At 43.5% G+C, this 16,953-nt stretch overlaps 1 protein-coding gene across 4 annotated transcripts in view; it reads left to right on the plus strand.

Moving 5' to 3' along the window:
* Nucleotides 1-16,953, plus strand: part of CHST11 (carbohydrate sulfotransferase 11) — a 199,226-nt gene that overhangs the window by 47,565 nt on the left and 134,708 nt on the right. For 2 of the 4 annotated variants that reach the window (XM_083462228.1, XM_083462229.1), the window contains exon 2: nt 2,835-2,873. The exons of the other annotated variants lie outside the window; for them this stretch is intronic. In XM_083462228.1, coding sequence (XP_083318354.1) covers nt 2,835-2,873 — 39 coding nt within the window. The remainder of the gene's footprint in view (nt 1-2,834; nt 2,874-16,953) is intronic. 4 annotated transcript variants of the gene reach the window in all.

Raw genomic sequence — 16,953 nt, forward strand, 5'->3', positions numbered from 1 at the left:
GATTCTATACGTTGTGCACAATTTCTCGTGATATCAGCTTCTCTTAGAGCTTTGGGGCTTTGAACTGTGTGACATAGTGCTTTTTTCTTTTCTTTCTTTTCCTCTTTGTTAAACTGCCCCCCCCCCGTCTGCTGCCAGCCAATACACTTTATGTCAGTATGCTGAGTTTCCATGGCCTTCAGAATGCTAGGGCATCATGATGTGAAATTCCAGAATAATGAAAGCAGCCCTATTCCCATGGTCTCTGTTCCTCTGTGGATTGTTAGCTTTGTTCCTGTATGATTCAGACTGCCTTGAAAGCATTTGGACCCCTGTTTTAATCTCTGTTTGCTGGTCAGAGCTCGCACTTCTGAAGAAAATACAATTTCACCTGATATTTATTCTCTTTGCTACTAAACTTGCTTCACCCGCCTGAATAAATTCTTGTTCGTGTTCTGTAGGCCAGCGTGTGTTTTATAAGATTAGCCTCTTCATCTTTTATCTCTTTATTTCCTGTGTCCTTGATCTCCTGTTGCCTCGTTGTTGTGGATTTCCCTTGCATGCTTTAGGACAGAACTGACACATTCTGTCCTAAGAGAGCGGTTGTAAGTTCTGCAGCTGACAAGTGTTTTGGGAAGGACTCTTGTGCTTTCAACAGTTCCTTTCCCTGCTGATTTTTCCATTGTGTCACAGCTAGAGATGCTTAAGGAATTCAGTTTCTGTGAATTCTGATGCAGAGTGACCTGATCTGTACCTCCTGAACTAATGCTTAGGTTGGAAACTAATTATTCTTTGGATTTCACACTTACCTGAATTTTGCAACATAGCTCTCAGCTACGAAAAGGTGCCAAAACATGTTTAAAATGCATATTTTAGAGTAAGATGTGTTTAGAAATGTGCATATTCAGATAAAATACACATTTAAATTAGATATTTTGTGTTGAGATATGTAATTAAATATTGCAAGTGCAATGTAGAAGATAACATTGTGCTTTCATATTGTCTCAAGACAGTTTTTAGTAATAAGCCTCTAAGGATTCAATCAGTGAATTAAATGTGTGCTTGATACAGTTTAACACGAATTTAATCAACAAAGAAAGCAAAGGTATGTCAAGTAGAACCTTCCCTTCCCCAATTCACAGTTGGAAAATACCTTTATTAAGACCAACCTAATTGTCACAAAATAGTGACACGCTTTTGAGTCCCTGGGGAGTTCAATCATACCTAAGGTGGGCTCCAGTATAATCCTTTTCTGTGTAAAATCTCACAGGATTGTTGCGACAAAGAATGAACATGTAATAGCACTTTTTACAGCAAATGTTCTATAGACCCAGTTTTTGTACAGTTATGACACAAAAGTTGTTAAGGAATGTAGTTAATGTGTTAATTCCATTAGTCAAGAAAGAGCTGGCTCATTTGCAAGATGCACCTGGCCCGAATCTGGCGACTTCCTAATCAGTGCTACTGGACAGATTAGGCATGTAACTCAAATTACAGCGTGGGTTGTGGGTCATTGGTTCTTATTAGGAAGGAGTGGATAGTTGTGCAACTGTGGAGTTACCTGAACACATTGAGAAGAGCTCATCTGAGAAGAAGACTTGGAGAATTGCCATATCTTTGCACTCTGAGAACCCTAAGCTGCTGTAGGACTCTGTGCATGTTGACTTTCCTATATAGCAGGGGCTTGAAACTCCCTTGGTGTCCCTTCCAACTCTACAATTCTATGTTTCTATAACTTAGAACTTGCGTGTTGACATCCTTCAGCAAGGACATTGAAGTACAGGGACCCCTCTGGGACCAGAGGGAGAAAACTCTTGGTGTAACCTGCATATACCGTATAAATATAGTGTGTGTGTGTTTTTTCATCCTACCCAACTTCCAAGGAGGTTAGGGCAACCACATGGCTTTGCCGGCCCTGCAAGTTTCATCTGTGAGACAGGTTGGGCTTTAGCAGGAGCAATTGGCTCAAAGCCACCCAGTGAGATTTATGGCTGAGTGGAGATCTGAACCCAAGCCTCCTTCCCTTTATCATAGTCTAGCACTCTTGCCCCTCCACATCCCATTGGCTTGGGATCATTTCCAGCATCCCATTCCTTTCAACTCATATCATAGTTCACTTCTCAGAAGTGAGACCTGCTTTTTATTCTACTATTGATCATTTGAAGTGGTGTTTTTATGTCTCCCTCTATTATGCATGTGAAGCCCTGGTGATTTTAATAGAAAGCTTTGCATAAAGCCTGAGAGTAAGACATTTGTTTTTGGTATTTGAGATTCCTGCTTTGTATGAACTCTCTGGCTAGTTCTAAGGCATGATTTATATAGCCTATGCACCATGTAAGTGTGCTCAAGGTACAGCAACTGTTGCAGCTCTCTGGATAGTAATCTGCTTTTTTCCATGGCATTTTATAGGCCCAGTGTCAATCTGAGGGCATATTCTGCATTATTATTACTTTCTGTGGCAGCCCCAAATACAGAAATGTATCTGGAAGGGCTAGATAGATGTTTAGGCTCTAAGAAAAGCAATGTATCTCTTTTCAGCTGGCATGGAATGTGTTGCATGTTGCTTGCACTAGAGCTTAACCCACAGATGGAGAACTTGCTGTCTTCCAGCTTTTGTTGGACTACAACTCCCATCATCCCTCACCCATTGACCATGCTGGCTCAGGTCGATGGAAGCCAGAGTTAGCCAACTTCTGTTGGCTGCCTCTGGCTTAATCTGTTATCTGAGTTAGAATTCCCCCATTCATATTTTTTTCCTGTGCTGTAATTATACCCATAATTAGCAAAGTGAATCATACAAAATACTTGCACTTCTTTTACTTATTTATAAAACTTATATCCTGCTTTCTCCCCAGAAAGAAAATTGAAGCATCTTACAACAATCAAACAGACATGTAAGAAAACCAACTTCACAAAATGCATTAAGCAACCATAAAAAATGGAATCTGCTTAAAAAAGGAAAATCAGCAAAAATGGGGAACTCATAAAACTCCAAAAAAACCTAAAGTGAAGGCACAGAAGAAAACAACCTTCAGTTTTCTTCAGCTGAAGGCCTTCCAAAACAATCAGGTTTTGGCTAAATGTCTGAAGTGAGGAGGACCTCAGGACTGAGGGCCAAATGTGGCCCTCCAGGTTTCAATATATGGCCCTCAGTACCCCATCCAAGCTACACACCTCTCCCTAAGCCAGACCTCTCACCTGCTCTTCTCTGTGCTTTCCTGATTCTAGCTAGGCAAAAGCACTTAAGGACTTGAACTGTGTAGAGGTCCCGTGCTTGCCTGGATGAAGAATTGTGGTGAGTAGGGGCAGAGACCCCTGGCATCCGTGTGGCTGGCATGAACAAAACCTGTCTGCTTTATGCAGATGTTGAATGTGGAATATTTAGGTAACTGCAGCACAGTGCGATAATATATTGTATGCCCAGAGGAGGTAAAGATTATTCAAAATCAAAGAAACTGGCTAAACAAGGCCCCAGCATATAGGCTGAAGGCACATAAGGCCACCCCCTTGTTGAAGCTAAGCAGGTGTCAGGGCTGGGGTCAGACCCAGGTCAGCAAGAAAGGAAGAAAATATATGATGCTGGTGAAGTTAAGTCTTTATTTAAAGAAACAAAATACAACTCAGCCTGGTGGTCTCAGCAACCCTTTCCAATAGGTCTTGCCCCTATGGAGCAGTTCCCAGGATTGAAGGCCTTCTACCGCCTTCAGGATGTTCCCCAAGCAGTCTCAAACTGTGTCTGTCCACCTCTGACCTCTGCTCTGCTTTTCTCATTACTCTGCATGTTCTTGGAGACCAGCAGGAAGGGGAGCTTGTCACAGCAGGAGGGAGAGACTCCCTGGATTCTTCAGCAGTCTATTGATGCTCCATCTCTGCTTCAGCCTCAGAGTCTGAACTGTTCCCTGTCACAGGCTCTGCCTGCTCACTAAACCCTGTTGCTCTTTCAGCTTCCGACACCACCTCCCACCAATCTTCTCCCTCTGACAGCTCCTCTGTGTCCCACAACCAATCCCCTGGCTCTGAGCCTTACACCTCTGGGTTTCTGCTTGGGGATTCCCCAGCTGGTGTCTCTCATTCCTCTTTGACCAGCCAGTCCCTGACAGCAGATCAGAGTCTGGTCAGTGCTTGGATGTATGGCCAATTGGAAACTATGTTTACACTGCCTTGGGGATCTATGATAGCAGAAAAGTGGGATGTAAATGTAAGAAAAGTAGAATTGGCTGTGTTGTATATACTTGCTCTCATTACAGTGATTACAGATTTCTCTCATTTCTCAAGTTTGCACAGCAGATTATTGTTATGCTAACTTTTGGCATGTTGGGCAACTTCAGAAAATGCGTACAACCTATGCAGCATAGTCTTTTCTCATAGTGTCCATTGGTGCCAACTCAGTTTGTTCCATATAAGAAAAATGTGGCAGGAACAGTAGCCTTAGTCATGACTATCTATGGCAGTAGCCGGTTAGCAGTTGATCTTGGTGTAATTTAGCAGCTGTCTTTAGGAATAACATCTGCTTTAAATGGAGCGAATGAACACGAGCACAAAAAAGGAAACCTCTGTGCTCTGAGTTCCTTTATGGATGAAAGTGGGAGGAGAGGCGGTTCAGTTCAGGATAAGAAACAGAGCCCGTGGCAAGGGAAGGATTTCCCTTGGCTTTCCTGCCAAATGAGCGAAGGGGAAGCAGAGAAGTTTGCTCCTCAGGAGGGAACTACTGTCAGAGTCTGCTTCTTCCTCTCCCAGCAACCCTTAATGCTCCATCCCACATTGCTTCAGAGAGGCCCTTGATTTTTCATAGGGGCAGGTAGCTGTAGGGGAGAGGTTCTTATTTTAGGATCCAAGCTAATCTTCTCCCACAGAACCTGAGAGGCAGCTACCAGGTTTGTTGGGGAACTTGATTGTTTGCTAACAATTCTTCACTTACTTGCTCAGTAGCCTAAGCAGCAGTAATAACACCAATCAAAAGACTTATTTAAAGGAATGTACACACAGGTGCATCAGCTCTGGCCTTCGTAGGCCCATACTGAGTTAGCTATATTGTTGTGGGTTGAGGTCAATGTGTGACTGCTGACCTTGGGTTGTGTTTTAGCACAACCGGAACCACTAAGAAAACATCAGCTGCAATGGATTAAAAACCTGCTGCATGCAGTCTGGGCCATGCAGATAGTCTAACAGTCACCATGGGTTGAAAACACAGCTGTGCACGTCCTAAGATGGTAATATGAATGGACTTGACTACTTCATTTATTATTTTGCTCCGCCCTTCTGTAAATAAGTTTTATTACCCTCAGTCCTCTTCACTTCTTTGCTTGACACCTGTCATTTTTGGATAACAAAAACGCTACCAAAACCACCAACACATTAATAGGGAAAGCAGTTTCTAGCAGTATGATTATGTAATGCGTTTCCAAGTCCCCCGTCTTTCAGCTTTTCTGTTCAAGTTGCTCCAAGGGTCTCTAGGTGTAGATAAGATAAGCAAGGTAAGTACCGGCACAGGGGAAGGCTTCAGTAATGAGTGTTTGGTTTACAATGCCGTATAGCATGTGCGTGGCATGGAGAAATAGGCTATGTTATGGATTTAACTTTGGCAAATCAGATGCAGGTCTCATACTGGGTAGTATGCAGCAATGTTTTGCTCGAGAGTAGACCCACTGAAGTTAATGGACATGGAGGGCACCAAGTTTGCTAGCACTGTTGTACTAGATTACTTTGTATAGAAGCTAGTCTTAAGAGGGGCGAGCCGGTGACTCCTTTTACTACTTGTGATGCAGTGCCTAGTATATATTGGACACTTTGATTTTTTAAAAAAAAATGTTGATGAAGTACGATGGACCTGGGCTGAGCACATTTCCTTTGCCCTGAAAAGAAATGCTTTGGCACAAAGTGAGCATATGTTCACCCAAACCGCTTCTTCACTTTGAATAAATGTTTGACTTTACCTTAAACTGCAGTGATTGATTACAGAAAAAGGAAAGGGACAAAACTCTACACTGCTTTTTTTGTTGTCATTTTATTTTGATTAGTAGAATACATTGTTTTAAAAATGGATGGATAGATATTCTTAACATACTTACCCATTTAGCAGCAGATGAAAAATGGCCGGTCCTCACTAAATTTGCCTGACAGTTGGTGACTGACTTGAATCTAATCATAAGCTTTGCCATAATGTTTTGAAACGGTCATAAACCTTAAGAGTATCCTAGTCACACATTTAACCTGCCACATTTAACCTTCCTCTGCGTAAGAAATTTATGACAGGTTCCAAATACAATCCTCAACCTTCTCCTTAAAGCAAATCACAAAAAAGAATGGTTATTGGGTCTCATGGGAACTCAGAGTCTGCAATATATTTAAGCAGGCAGCAAGATGGCTGGAATTAGACATTCAGTGCCAGGTCTGGGAATCCTGGTTGCCACTGAATAGCTACAAAATAGAGGCAAGATGCAGGAATTTAGGGTGGGAGAGACTGTACTTTGCCTCTGTGCACCCACTGCCTGTCCCTTGCCACTCCCTTCCTGGAGTCATTACTCGTCACAATGTTGGAAAACATACCCAGAACTCCTTGTAGAGGGGGCAGGAAGAAGCTAGGGGAAGAATTGTGAGGAAAAACCACAGGCAGAAGGGTTTATGTGCTTCTTCCCCCTTAGCTTGAGATTAAATCCTCTTCATGCCCCTCGGTAGCTCTTGGACCACACTTGGATCTCCCGCTGAACGCCTAATTTTGCTATCACCAAATCACAATTTCCAGGGTTCTTTGGCAAACAGCTAAATTCATCTCCACAGGTAGACAACATGCCATAATGCATGCACACACACTCCAATTAATTTAGAGTGTAAGCAGGGCTTTTTTCCAGCCAGAACTCACCAGAGCTCAGTTCCAGCACCTCTCAGGTGGGTGTTATTGCCATTCTAAGGGAACGAGGGAGGTGTTCATGGTGAGTTCCGACACATATTTTTTCTAGAAAAAATATGAGAGCCAGTGTGGTGTAGTGGTTAAGAGCGGTAGTCACGTAATCTGGGAAACCGGGTTCGTGTCTCCGCTCCTCCACATGCAGCTGCTGGGTGACCTTGGGCCAGTCACACTTCTGTGAAGTCTCTCAGCCCCACTCACCTCACAGAGTGTTTGTTGTGGGGGAGGAAGGGAAAGGAGAATGTTAGCCGCTTTGAGACTCCTGAAGGGGAGTGAAAGGCGGGATATCAAATCCAAACTCTTCTTCCTCTTCTTCTTCTTCTAGAAAAATATCACTGAGTACAAGGAACTGGCAGTTCTGCATCTGCAAGGAGTTGATCCTCTGTTGTGGTAGCACCTACTCCCTGGAACCTGCCTCTTTTGCCCATTCATATATCTCTCTTTTATTGTTTTTGGCACCTGCTAACTGACCCCCCCCCCCAAGTCTATCAACACAAGTATTTTTAACATGCGGTTTATTATGCATATTTGCTTTGAAACTCCTGGCCTTTTTAATATTTTGCTACATTTTATGTCAGTTGTATTTTTAGCTTTCAATTTGGTTGCTATTTTTCTAATGAAGATCTTATGTCGCCTCATGTAAACCACTCAGAGGTTTCTGTCAATTAAACAGCATATAAATCTTGTCAAGTAAATGAAAAGAAACCAACGTGTAAATGTGATGAAACTCACTGTATATGGTGAATCCAACATATGGTGTAGGTAGGAGGACAGCAGAAGATTCTTCACACTTTCCTTTTATAGGGAGTGCCTATGACCTTTTGGGTCCGTGGTGCAAGGGATGTTTGAGATTCATGGCTAATGCCATATATGCAGAATAGGAGAGAATGATTAGGGATGTAGGCAGCAAGCCTCTTTGGGGAAATGCCTGGCACCCTTCCAACGAACTTGTAATTGCTCCACCGTGAAAAGCTCCAACGCAGACAGATGCAGCGACAGGAAAGGAAGAAAATCCCTAAAATGCAGAAGTTGGTGATGTAATGGGGATTTGATTCATAGCTGACCGCTGTTCTCAAGAGTCACCTTCGAGCGGAGGAGTGTGCTCCCCTCCCTCCGCAGGCCGATGATTTACTGCTTGACAGGTAGCTCACCAAAGCCCTTTGGCTGGAATCAGATGGCTTGTCTGATCCCAGCCAGTACACATCCATTTTCTCATACCTTCATTCAGGAGGGAGCGAAATAAGGCTGACTGAGCACAGTGCATCTAACAAATGCTTTGTCGGGTTACAGGAGCTCAGGTATTAAAAATTTATTTCTACCAAGGCTGAAGCAACATTAAAAAAAACTAAATGAAAAAAATGAAAAAGGGTGATTTATGGACAGGGAATTTCTCCGTGCTTCATAAAACCACCATATCCTACAGCTGAGCATTTGTCAAACGCTACTTAAAAAACCTCACTAGCACCATTTTGGTTCTTTCATCCACAATGTTTATTCAGAAGCCAGGTTTGCATACAAAACAATTAAATACAGTCAAACCTCGGTTGTCGAAAATAATACGTTTCGGAAGACCATTCGACTTCTGAAACATTCAACAACTGAGGGGCGGCTTCTAATTGGTTGAAGACCTTCTTGCACTCAAGTGGAAGCTGCATTGGATGTTTGGGTTCCGAAAAACGTTAGAAAACTGGAGCATCTACTTCGGGGTTTTCAGTGTTCGGGAGCTGAAACGTTTGGAAATGGAGCCGTTTGAGAACCGAGGTTTGACTGGAATCTCATTTTATTGCATATGTGTAATCACTTGTTTTCAGCGAGACGTTTTGTGTAGCTGCTAGGGGGTGGGGAACGTTGAGAACATGGTTAGAGCTTTAATTATGGTAACAGTAAAGATAAAGGTAAAGGGACCCCTGACCATTAGGTCCAGTTGTGACCGACTCTGGGGTTGCGGCACTCATCTCACTTTATTGGCCGAGGGAGCCGGCATACAACTGACTAAGCTGCTTCTGGCGAACCAGAGCAGTGCACGGAAACGCCGTTTACCTTCCTGCCGGAGTGGTACCTATTTATCTACTTGCGCTTTGACGTGCTTTTGAACTGCTAGGTTGGCAGGAGCAGGGACTGAGCAACGGGAGCTCACCCCGTCACGGGGATTCGAACTGCTGACCTTCTGATTGACAAGGCCTAGGCTCTGTGGTTTAACTCACAGCACCACCCGCGTCCCTATGGTAACAGTAGAGGATAGCAATTTATAAATGGGGCTACCACGTTGGATATTGTATCCTCCTTTAACGACTCCAAGGCATACCTACTGCACTCTGTTTCATTCCCCACCCCATTAGACCACTTCTTTACACAGCAGGCAGAGGAGGATGGGTGGTGGTGCGTTTGCCAGTAGAAGAACAGCGTAAAGGGAATGTGCCTTTAAAATCTAACTCTGTAGCTTTCCAGATGGTGCTGAACTACAATTCCCATCATCCCTGACCCTTCGCCATTCTGGCTGGCCATTCTGTGAGCTGGAACCCAACAACATCCGAAGGGCAACAGGTTCCCTATCACTGTGCTAAAGGGGCAAGTAGTAACCATTTTTTTTAAAGGATCACACTAAAGCAAAAGCAAGGTTAGCTCACCTCTAGATAGTCTGAAGGAAGGAAATCTTGAGGGTTTTTTTTTTAAAAAAAACAGATTTGAGTGGTTAACTCATTTTGTTGCATCTTTACAGTGCTGTCTTAGAGAGAATCCTGTGGTGTTCCTGTTCAGAAATATACTTTATATATATTAAGTACTTGTTTTATTAAACTGAATGGGGAATTCAGTCTCTTGAGTGGTCAGCTGGAAGTGACAGATGTGATTATGTAGCCCAGGTCAGGCCGAAGTCAAGAGCTACATCAGCAAATGATGATTTGAGAGGCCAGAGGCAGGAATGTAGCCAAGGTCAGTTGGGTGGTTGGGTCCTAGAAATCACAATACCTGTGTTTGCATGGCTTCTCTTCACAATATATTGCATACAATGGAGGAGCAAGCTTGAAGCATTCATTAGGTAAGGCCAGCCAGGACCCTATTGGCTCCCCAAGAGGGAAATCTGTATATTGGATGGTAATTCAAAAACTATTGTATGCCTGCATTTCTACCATGTCCTGGTCCTTCTAGGGATGACACTGATTCTTTTTAAAATAGTCTAGCAGAGGGAAGAGAGAGATTCCAGGGCCATGGAATCTGATGCTTAGCTGTTTCCATTTTAGGACTATATTTGCTTTCACAGTAGGTTGTTAAATTGTTGTGTGGGCTTGGGAGCATTGCTTTGGCCATGTACTTGCTGCCAAAAAGTGTCTATGACTATTTCCCCCTCTCTTTTGTTAAAGTAGTCAAAGGAAAGTACAGTTATTAATTTGACTGTGGCGAGAAAACACTTCAAGTGTATTAACAATGCTTTTATTTTCATAATCCCAGGAATATTCAAACTTTTGTAGATCTTATTCCACCTTTTTATTTTTCTGAAAGACAAAAATGTGTTAAGTTATTCTGCAGGATTAGAAGGCGTAGTTATCAAAAGTAGGTCCTGCAAATCCTTATATGCTAATTTGAAAATTCACATGCTTGAATAGTTCCATGGACGTAACACATTTAAGCTTTGTTTCTTTTAGTTATGCTATACTTATTTGTGTTTTGCAATTTGGAGGTCTGCTGCTGAACCAATTATACACCCAAATGTTTTACATAAGAGCTGCCTCTTGAGTCCTATTCATGCACCAGAAATAGTGGAACAAATACCACCAGGACTTGCATTTGGCATAACATTTAAAAGGCATTGAATGCAACCCCAGCTTGCCAGGGAACCTATGCGACCCCAACTTTACCTGTTCCACTCGTGACATTGTACAGCAATTTTGGTCAGGGATAGTCTGGCTATTGTGACCTATGCATTGATAACCTCAAGACTTGATTACTTTAACACGCTCCATGTGGGGCTACCCTTGGACCTGGTCTGGAGGCTCTAGTTGGAGCAAAATTCTGCAGTTAGACTTTTGACGGAGACAGGCTCTCATCAGTACATAACTCGGGTGCTCGAAAGTTTTCAGTGCCTTCCCCCACACCAGGGCCAAGCTCAAGGTTACTGCACTATTTTGCAGCTTTGCTTAACAACTTTGCTCCACGATTCCTTAAGGCAGTGTTTCTCAAACTTGCGTCTCCAGCTGTTGCTGGAGTACAACTCCCATCATCCCTGACCACTGGTCCTGTTAGCTAGGGATGATGGGAACTGTAGTACAGCTAGAGACCCAAGTTTGAAAAACACTGCCTTAAGCGCTGCCTCATTCCTTATATCTCTGCATGATCCTGAAGATCTTTGTGGAGTCACTGTTAGTGTTCCCTCATGGCTTGAATGCATGACTCCTATCCCTCAGTATTGTGGGCCCAATTTTGTGGAACTCCTTTCCAGCTGAGGCCCTCTCCCTGTTGAACTTCCAGCACCTACTGAATATTTTTGACAGGAGGATTTTTAATTGATGTTTGATTTTGTAGCTTAACTGATTGTTTACTTTTTGTGCTGTATCCTTATAAACCACTTAGAGGCTATTGTAGTTATTCAGTATATAAATTGTTTAAATAAATATATATGGCATTTGGTGTGAGGATATAGTATTGGTGGGCCTAATCGGCTGCAGATTGAAGGCTCCCCAACCCTGTTTTAAAGGATGTGCTGCTTTTTCTAAGGTGGAAATATCCAAATATGAGCAGGAAACACGATCACCATGCACTGGAGTTGGAAATGATAGGGCCTGATGATTTTCCTGTAGTGTGGGCAGAATTCAGCAAATGCATCTGAGGCGTGTGGTATTGACCCCATGCATGGAAGAGGATATAAATAAAGCCATTGCTTTATATTCATTGTTTGCTTGTCTTATAATTAAGAGCACTTTAGCTTCTTCTTTACCTTCACCTCCATGTTTCTGTGTAACTCCCTCTAATTTGGAAACCACTTAAAACATGAGTCAACCATGAAATTATGCAGTCACTGGCTTTCCCTCACAGATAAACTATATTTGTGATGGAGAGTTATCCACGGGAAAAGATATATATTTTAGGACTCTCCTTTCCTGACAAGATCCTATTATATGCTTTCTTCAAAGGGCATGGAGACCAGGAAAAAATGCTGCTTGCCGTACATCAAAACAAAGTGTAGTGGTGCTTCCTTTTTTTGATACCCCCCACCCAAACTGGACAAGGGAACTCTGTCTCTCTACCCTACTAGGTCAGCACTCATGTTGCCTGCATCCTCATATGCAAGCAGGGCTGCTGCTTCCTTGCCTTCCGCACCCCCACCTGCAGTTTTGCCACTGTTGGGCTCTGTGGTGTGGCAAGTGAGGCCTAGCAAGGTTCATGAGGCAAAGAGGGGCAAGGTTCAGGAAAGAGGCAAGGCTCATGCTGTACTCTGGGAAACGCAGCGCTCTGCAATTGCCATGAGAAACAATTGGGAGGCAGTAACACTTCTGAACACCAGTTTCTGGAAAACACAGGAGAGGAAAAGGAAAGTCCTGCTCGCTGGTTGGTCACTGAGAGAACAGGATACTGGACAAGATGAGCCTCTTCCACCAGGCTCTTCTTATGCCATTACTCCAGAAAGAAATAAGCTGGAGCAGAGTCCTTCTACAGCAGCAGGGGCTCATGCAGCCAAATAGTTAGCACCGCCTGAGCAGCAAAATGTTGCTCTACTTAAAGGACCCAGCCTCCTTCAGTCATCTCCTACTGTGGAGGAGCCTCAGGTCTTCTTGGGTTTTTAGCTGTCGAGTCCTCTGAGTCAGAGATTGTGGTGCTGCATCTTCAGGCTGTTGAGTGGGCCTCACAGGTTAATCTGAAAGCACTTGTGGGACTGGACCTGCACGTCCTCCCCCTCACTCTTCAAAAATGGGGGACATGACTCCAGGGTCATGACAGCCACAGCTAATGCAGCAGAAGCACTGACACTCTACCACCAGGTTTTTTGTTGTTGCAGTGTTCAGAGTATTAGACTGGGACTGGGACGACTTGGGTTCTAATGCCCACATAGCCATGAAGTCTGTGGTATGATCTTGGACCAATTGCTGTGTCTAAGTCTAACCTACCAGGCAGTGTCATTGTGATGATAAAAGTGGGTGGGGAAGCACTTTGCAATACCATCTTGAGCTCCTTGGCAGAATGGTAGGGAAATAAACTCAAAAGGACTCATGGTACGTGTTACATCTTTGTTCCATCCTGGCACCAGTTACTGAATAAGATGTCTTTACATAGTCCACAAATTTACAGGATTAAAGTTTAATTAAATCATCTCTCCTTTTTTTAAAAGGGAAAATGGAGAGAAGAAGGGGAGGTTATTTGGTCTCTGAATCTGGAGTAGATTTTTTAAAATTATAAGACTTCACAGGGGGAAATCCGTTAATGTTAGGCAAGTTTGTGGACTGTCCTACGGTACAACCAAATTATAAATAAGCAAGTAATTGTGAATGGGATTGCAGCTTTAAACTCAATGGCAGAACCCCCCAAATAGAGAATGCTATCTGGGTACAGAAACTTCTCAGGGTGGCATTCTAGGAGCAGATCTTCTGTTTGCTCTTTAGCTCTGCTGTACAAAAGGGGACTTGTGGGTTGCTCTTGCAGTTTTCTTTTGTTTTTGCTGTGAGCAAAGGATATTATAAGTAAGGGCAACATGCTCATACAGTACCAGCATGGGATTAATATGTATCCTAGCACTAATCAGGATGTGAGAGCTGCTGCTGCTGCAAGGCAGGTGAATGGAAAGTATGGTCCGGACATATGGTGCTCAGTGTCTTGTTTTGTTTTTCTTAATCAGAATGGTAATATAAATGGGTAAAAAATCAGAGTTCTCCCTTTCACTGGGGGTATGCCATAACTTAATTACTTGTCATCAGAGTGCCTTGAAATTCTTAAAGGAAGGTGTTAGATGAGCAGAAGGAATTGTTAATGCTGTTTGTAAACCTACTGATGTTTTGCTAATGAGATTCCCTTTCATGTACTATAAGGTAGATAGAAGGAGAGTGATCCTGCTGTTCAGAATGCTAATCAGCTGTGCTGGAAAGACATCTGTTTAAGCAAATATGATAAGAGAGCAAACTATGAAACGGTTGGCATCTTACTTGAGACTCCTAGGCTATGACCTTCAGTGGACCAGCATTTAAGAACTTTGCAAGGTGGAAAAGTGTGTTTGTGTTAGAGATTGTGGACAAATTGGATTCAGATCATATTTAATGGCAAACCTGTCTATTTCACTTTCCAAAACGATATGTGAACTGAGAAACAGCCATCTTTTGAACATTTGCACTTATCCAAATTTTGTGGTTCTTCAGTTGAGTACGTCATCTATATGAAAATGCATACATTAGGGTAATGTCCCATATGTTGGTGAAAATAACATGCAAAGGTTTTGCAAAATTTGCATGCAAAAATGTGTACGATAGGCAGAATTGCATAGAAAAATATGTAAGTTATGAGAAATCTACACGAATGTGCTGATGAATTTTCATGAGGGCTTCTTTAAAAATAAATAAATCACAAACTGATATGGGAATGTGGAGTACTGAATGGAACAGTGAGAAACTGAAATGGACAGATTTGCACATCCATTGTGTGTGTAGATTGAGAGATTGCCCTACCCCTGAGCTACAGAGTCGTGGAGTCCATGTTTTGCAAGCAGAAGGTCTTAGGTTCAGCCTGACATCTCCAGCAAAAAGGACCAGTTGACAGGTCAGGGGAAAGATCTCTACCAGAGACCTTGGAGAGGTTTTCCTAGTCACAGTAAGTAGGATTGTATTGAGCTGGATGGACAAATGGTCTTATAAGGCCGCTTCCTATGTTTCTGTGATGTGGGAACACTGGTTCAAAGAGTTGTGTAGTTGCCTATTTGGGACTTCCAAAATTTTCAGACTGTAGCCCAAGTCAGGTTGACCCCGCTGGGGTATTTTCTCATGTACTTCCTTTAAAAAGCACGTGCCACAAAATGGCTACTGCCTCTGCTTGTTGCACCACCCACAAGCTGGAAGTTGAAGTGCTACCCTTGCTTGTGTTCCCATCTTTGCCACTTACCCAGAGATGCTTCTCTGCCCTTTGCCCATTTCCGTCCCCAAGTCTCTCGGACCCACAGAAGAACCATTAATCTTCTGCAGCAGATCATTTTCTAGCAGCCAACGTTCTTTCAATCTTCCCAACTGCTTGTCTCAGCACAGTCCTGGCAAGGTGTCTGTGCTTAGTGATCTTCTCAATGCTCTCTAAAGAGAATAGTGAGAGCAGTTGCGTGAAGGCTTTTGGCTCCATCCTGTCCTGACTCTGCAAAATTTTGCCTTGGATAGTTGCCCAAGCAAGGGGGTGGGGGCAGTGATTTTGAAGCTCCAGTTTTTCAGGCATCTAACCTTGCCTGAAACCAAATTAAGCTTGCAATTCTCTACCTTTTGTGAGGCCGAGCCAAGAAAGCCTGCTGCAAACTCTCTTTAAAAAGAAGAATGTTAATAAAAATGAAGGTAAAGGCTTCCCAGACACTTGTGGTGACTGTACTGCCATTCCAGAGCCAGCCAGATGACAGCAAGAGTTTGTTAGAAGGTTGTGGTTTACTCTATAACCCCTGATCCTATTTATCTATCACATTCATATCTCATTGTTTCTCCAAGGAGCTCTGTGCATGGTTATCCCCCTTCCTTATTTAATCCCCACTGCAACACTTTGAGGTAGGTTAGGCTGAGAGGCAGTGACTGGCCCAAGGTCACCCGGTGAACTTTATGGTTGACTGCGGAATTGTACCCTGGTCTCCCAGGTCCTAGTCCGGCACTCTAACAGCTACATTACACTGGCAGCTTTTGCCCTAACAAATGCAGCTATTACTAGTAGGGTATGTTTGCTTTTGCTTGTATTGGAAGTGAAGGTGCTGTTGAATCACAGGTGTGCTGGTGCTCTGGAGACACAGAGCTATGCTTTCACTCCAGAATCGGGGTGGGAATGCCAACTTCCATCACCTCTTACCTTGGTCATGCTGGGTGCTGCTGATGGGAGGTGCAGTCGAAAGACATCTGGAGGACCACAGGTCCCCCCACCCCTCCTTCTAAAACTCAAAGGGAGCAAAGTATGTCGTCAGGGAGACTTGAGATTGTGGGTGTAAGCACCAGACTTGTGAATAGTTCCTGTTTTCTATAGAGAACCAGGATGGCATAGCAATTCATTTTAATCTGTTTTTAATATGGACTTTTAAGTCATCGTAAGAAGAGTTTGGATTTGATATCCCGCTTTATCACTACCCGAAGGAGTCTCAAAGCGGCTAACATTCCCCTTTCCCTTCCTTCCCCACAACAAACACGCTGTGAGGTGAGTGGGGCTGAGAGACTTCAGAGAAGTGTGACTAGCGCAAGGTCACCCAGCAGATGCATGTGGAGGAGTGGAGACGCGAACCCAGTTCACCAGATTATGAGTCCACCGCTCTTAACCACTACACCACACTGGCGTAACCCACCTTTGGGCCTTAGGGTGAAGGGCAGATAGGAAAACTCACTACTACTACTTGAAAGTGTGATAAGTCACTCTTGCTGTGCTTGTGCCCCCCCCCATTCCATGATTGGGGCTCCAGACACCTGCCACAAAGTCCTGCTCTGATGAGACAACTTCCTCTGTGGTGCAGAGCATGTGCTCTGCTGCCTCAGAGCTATGGCCCACTTCCATATTTTTGCTGTTCGTTGCATGCAGATAGCTTTGTGAATGTAGCCCAGACCCAATTTCATTTTCATGTATTTTGAGGTTAAATGTAAAGCAGAGCCTAGACATAGCTTTCGTAGGCCTTTGATATACAGTGGTACCCCGGGTTACATACGCTTCAGGTTACAGACTCTGCTAACCCAGAAATAGTGTTTCAGGTTAAGAACTTTGCTTCAGGATGAGAACAGAAATCGTGCCCCAGCGGCGCGGCAGCAGCAGCAGGCCCCATTAGCTAAAGTGGTGCTTCAGGTTAAGAACGGACCTCCGGAACGAATTAAGTACTTAACCTGAGGTACCACTGTACAGTTAAAATGCAAGCGATGTGCCACCTGTAATTATTATTAGGG

Source organism: Podarcis liolepis, assembly GCF_965112155.1.
Source record: "Podarcis liolepis genome assembly, chromosome: 10".
Taxonomy (NCBI): Eukaryota; Metazoa; Chordata; class Lepidosauria; order Squamata; family Lacertidae; genus Podarcis; species Podarcis liolepis.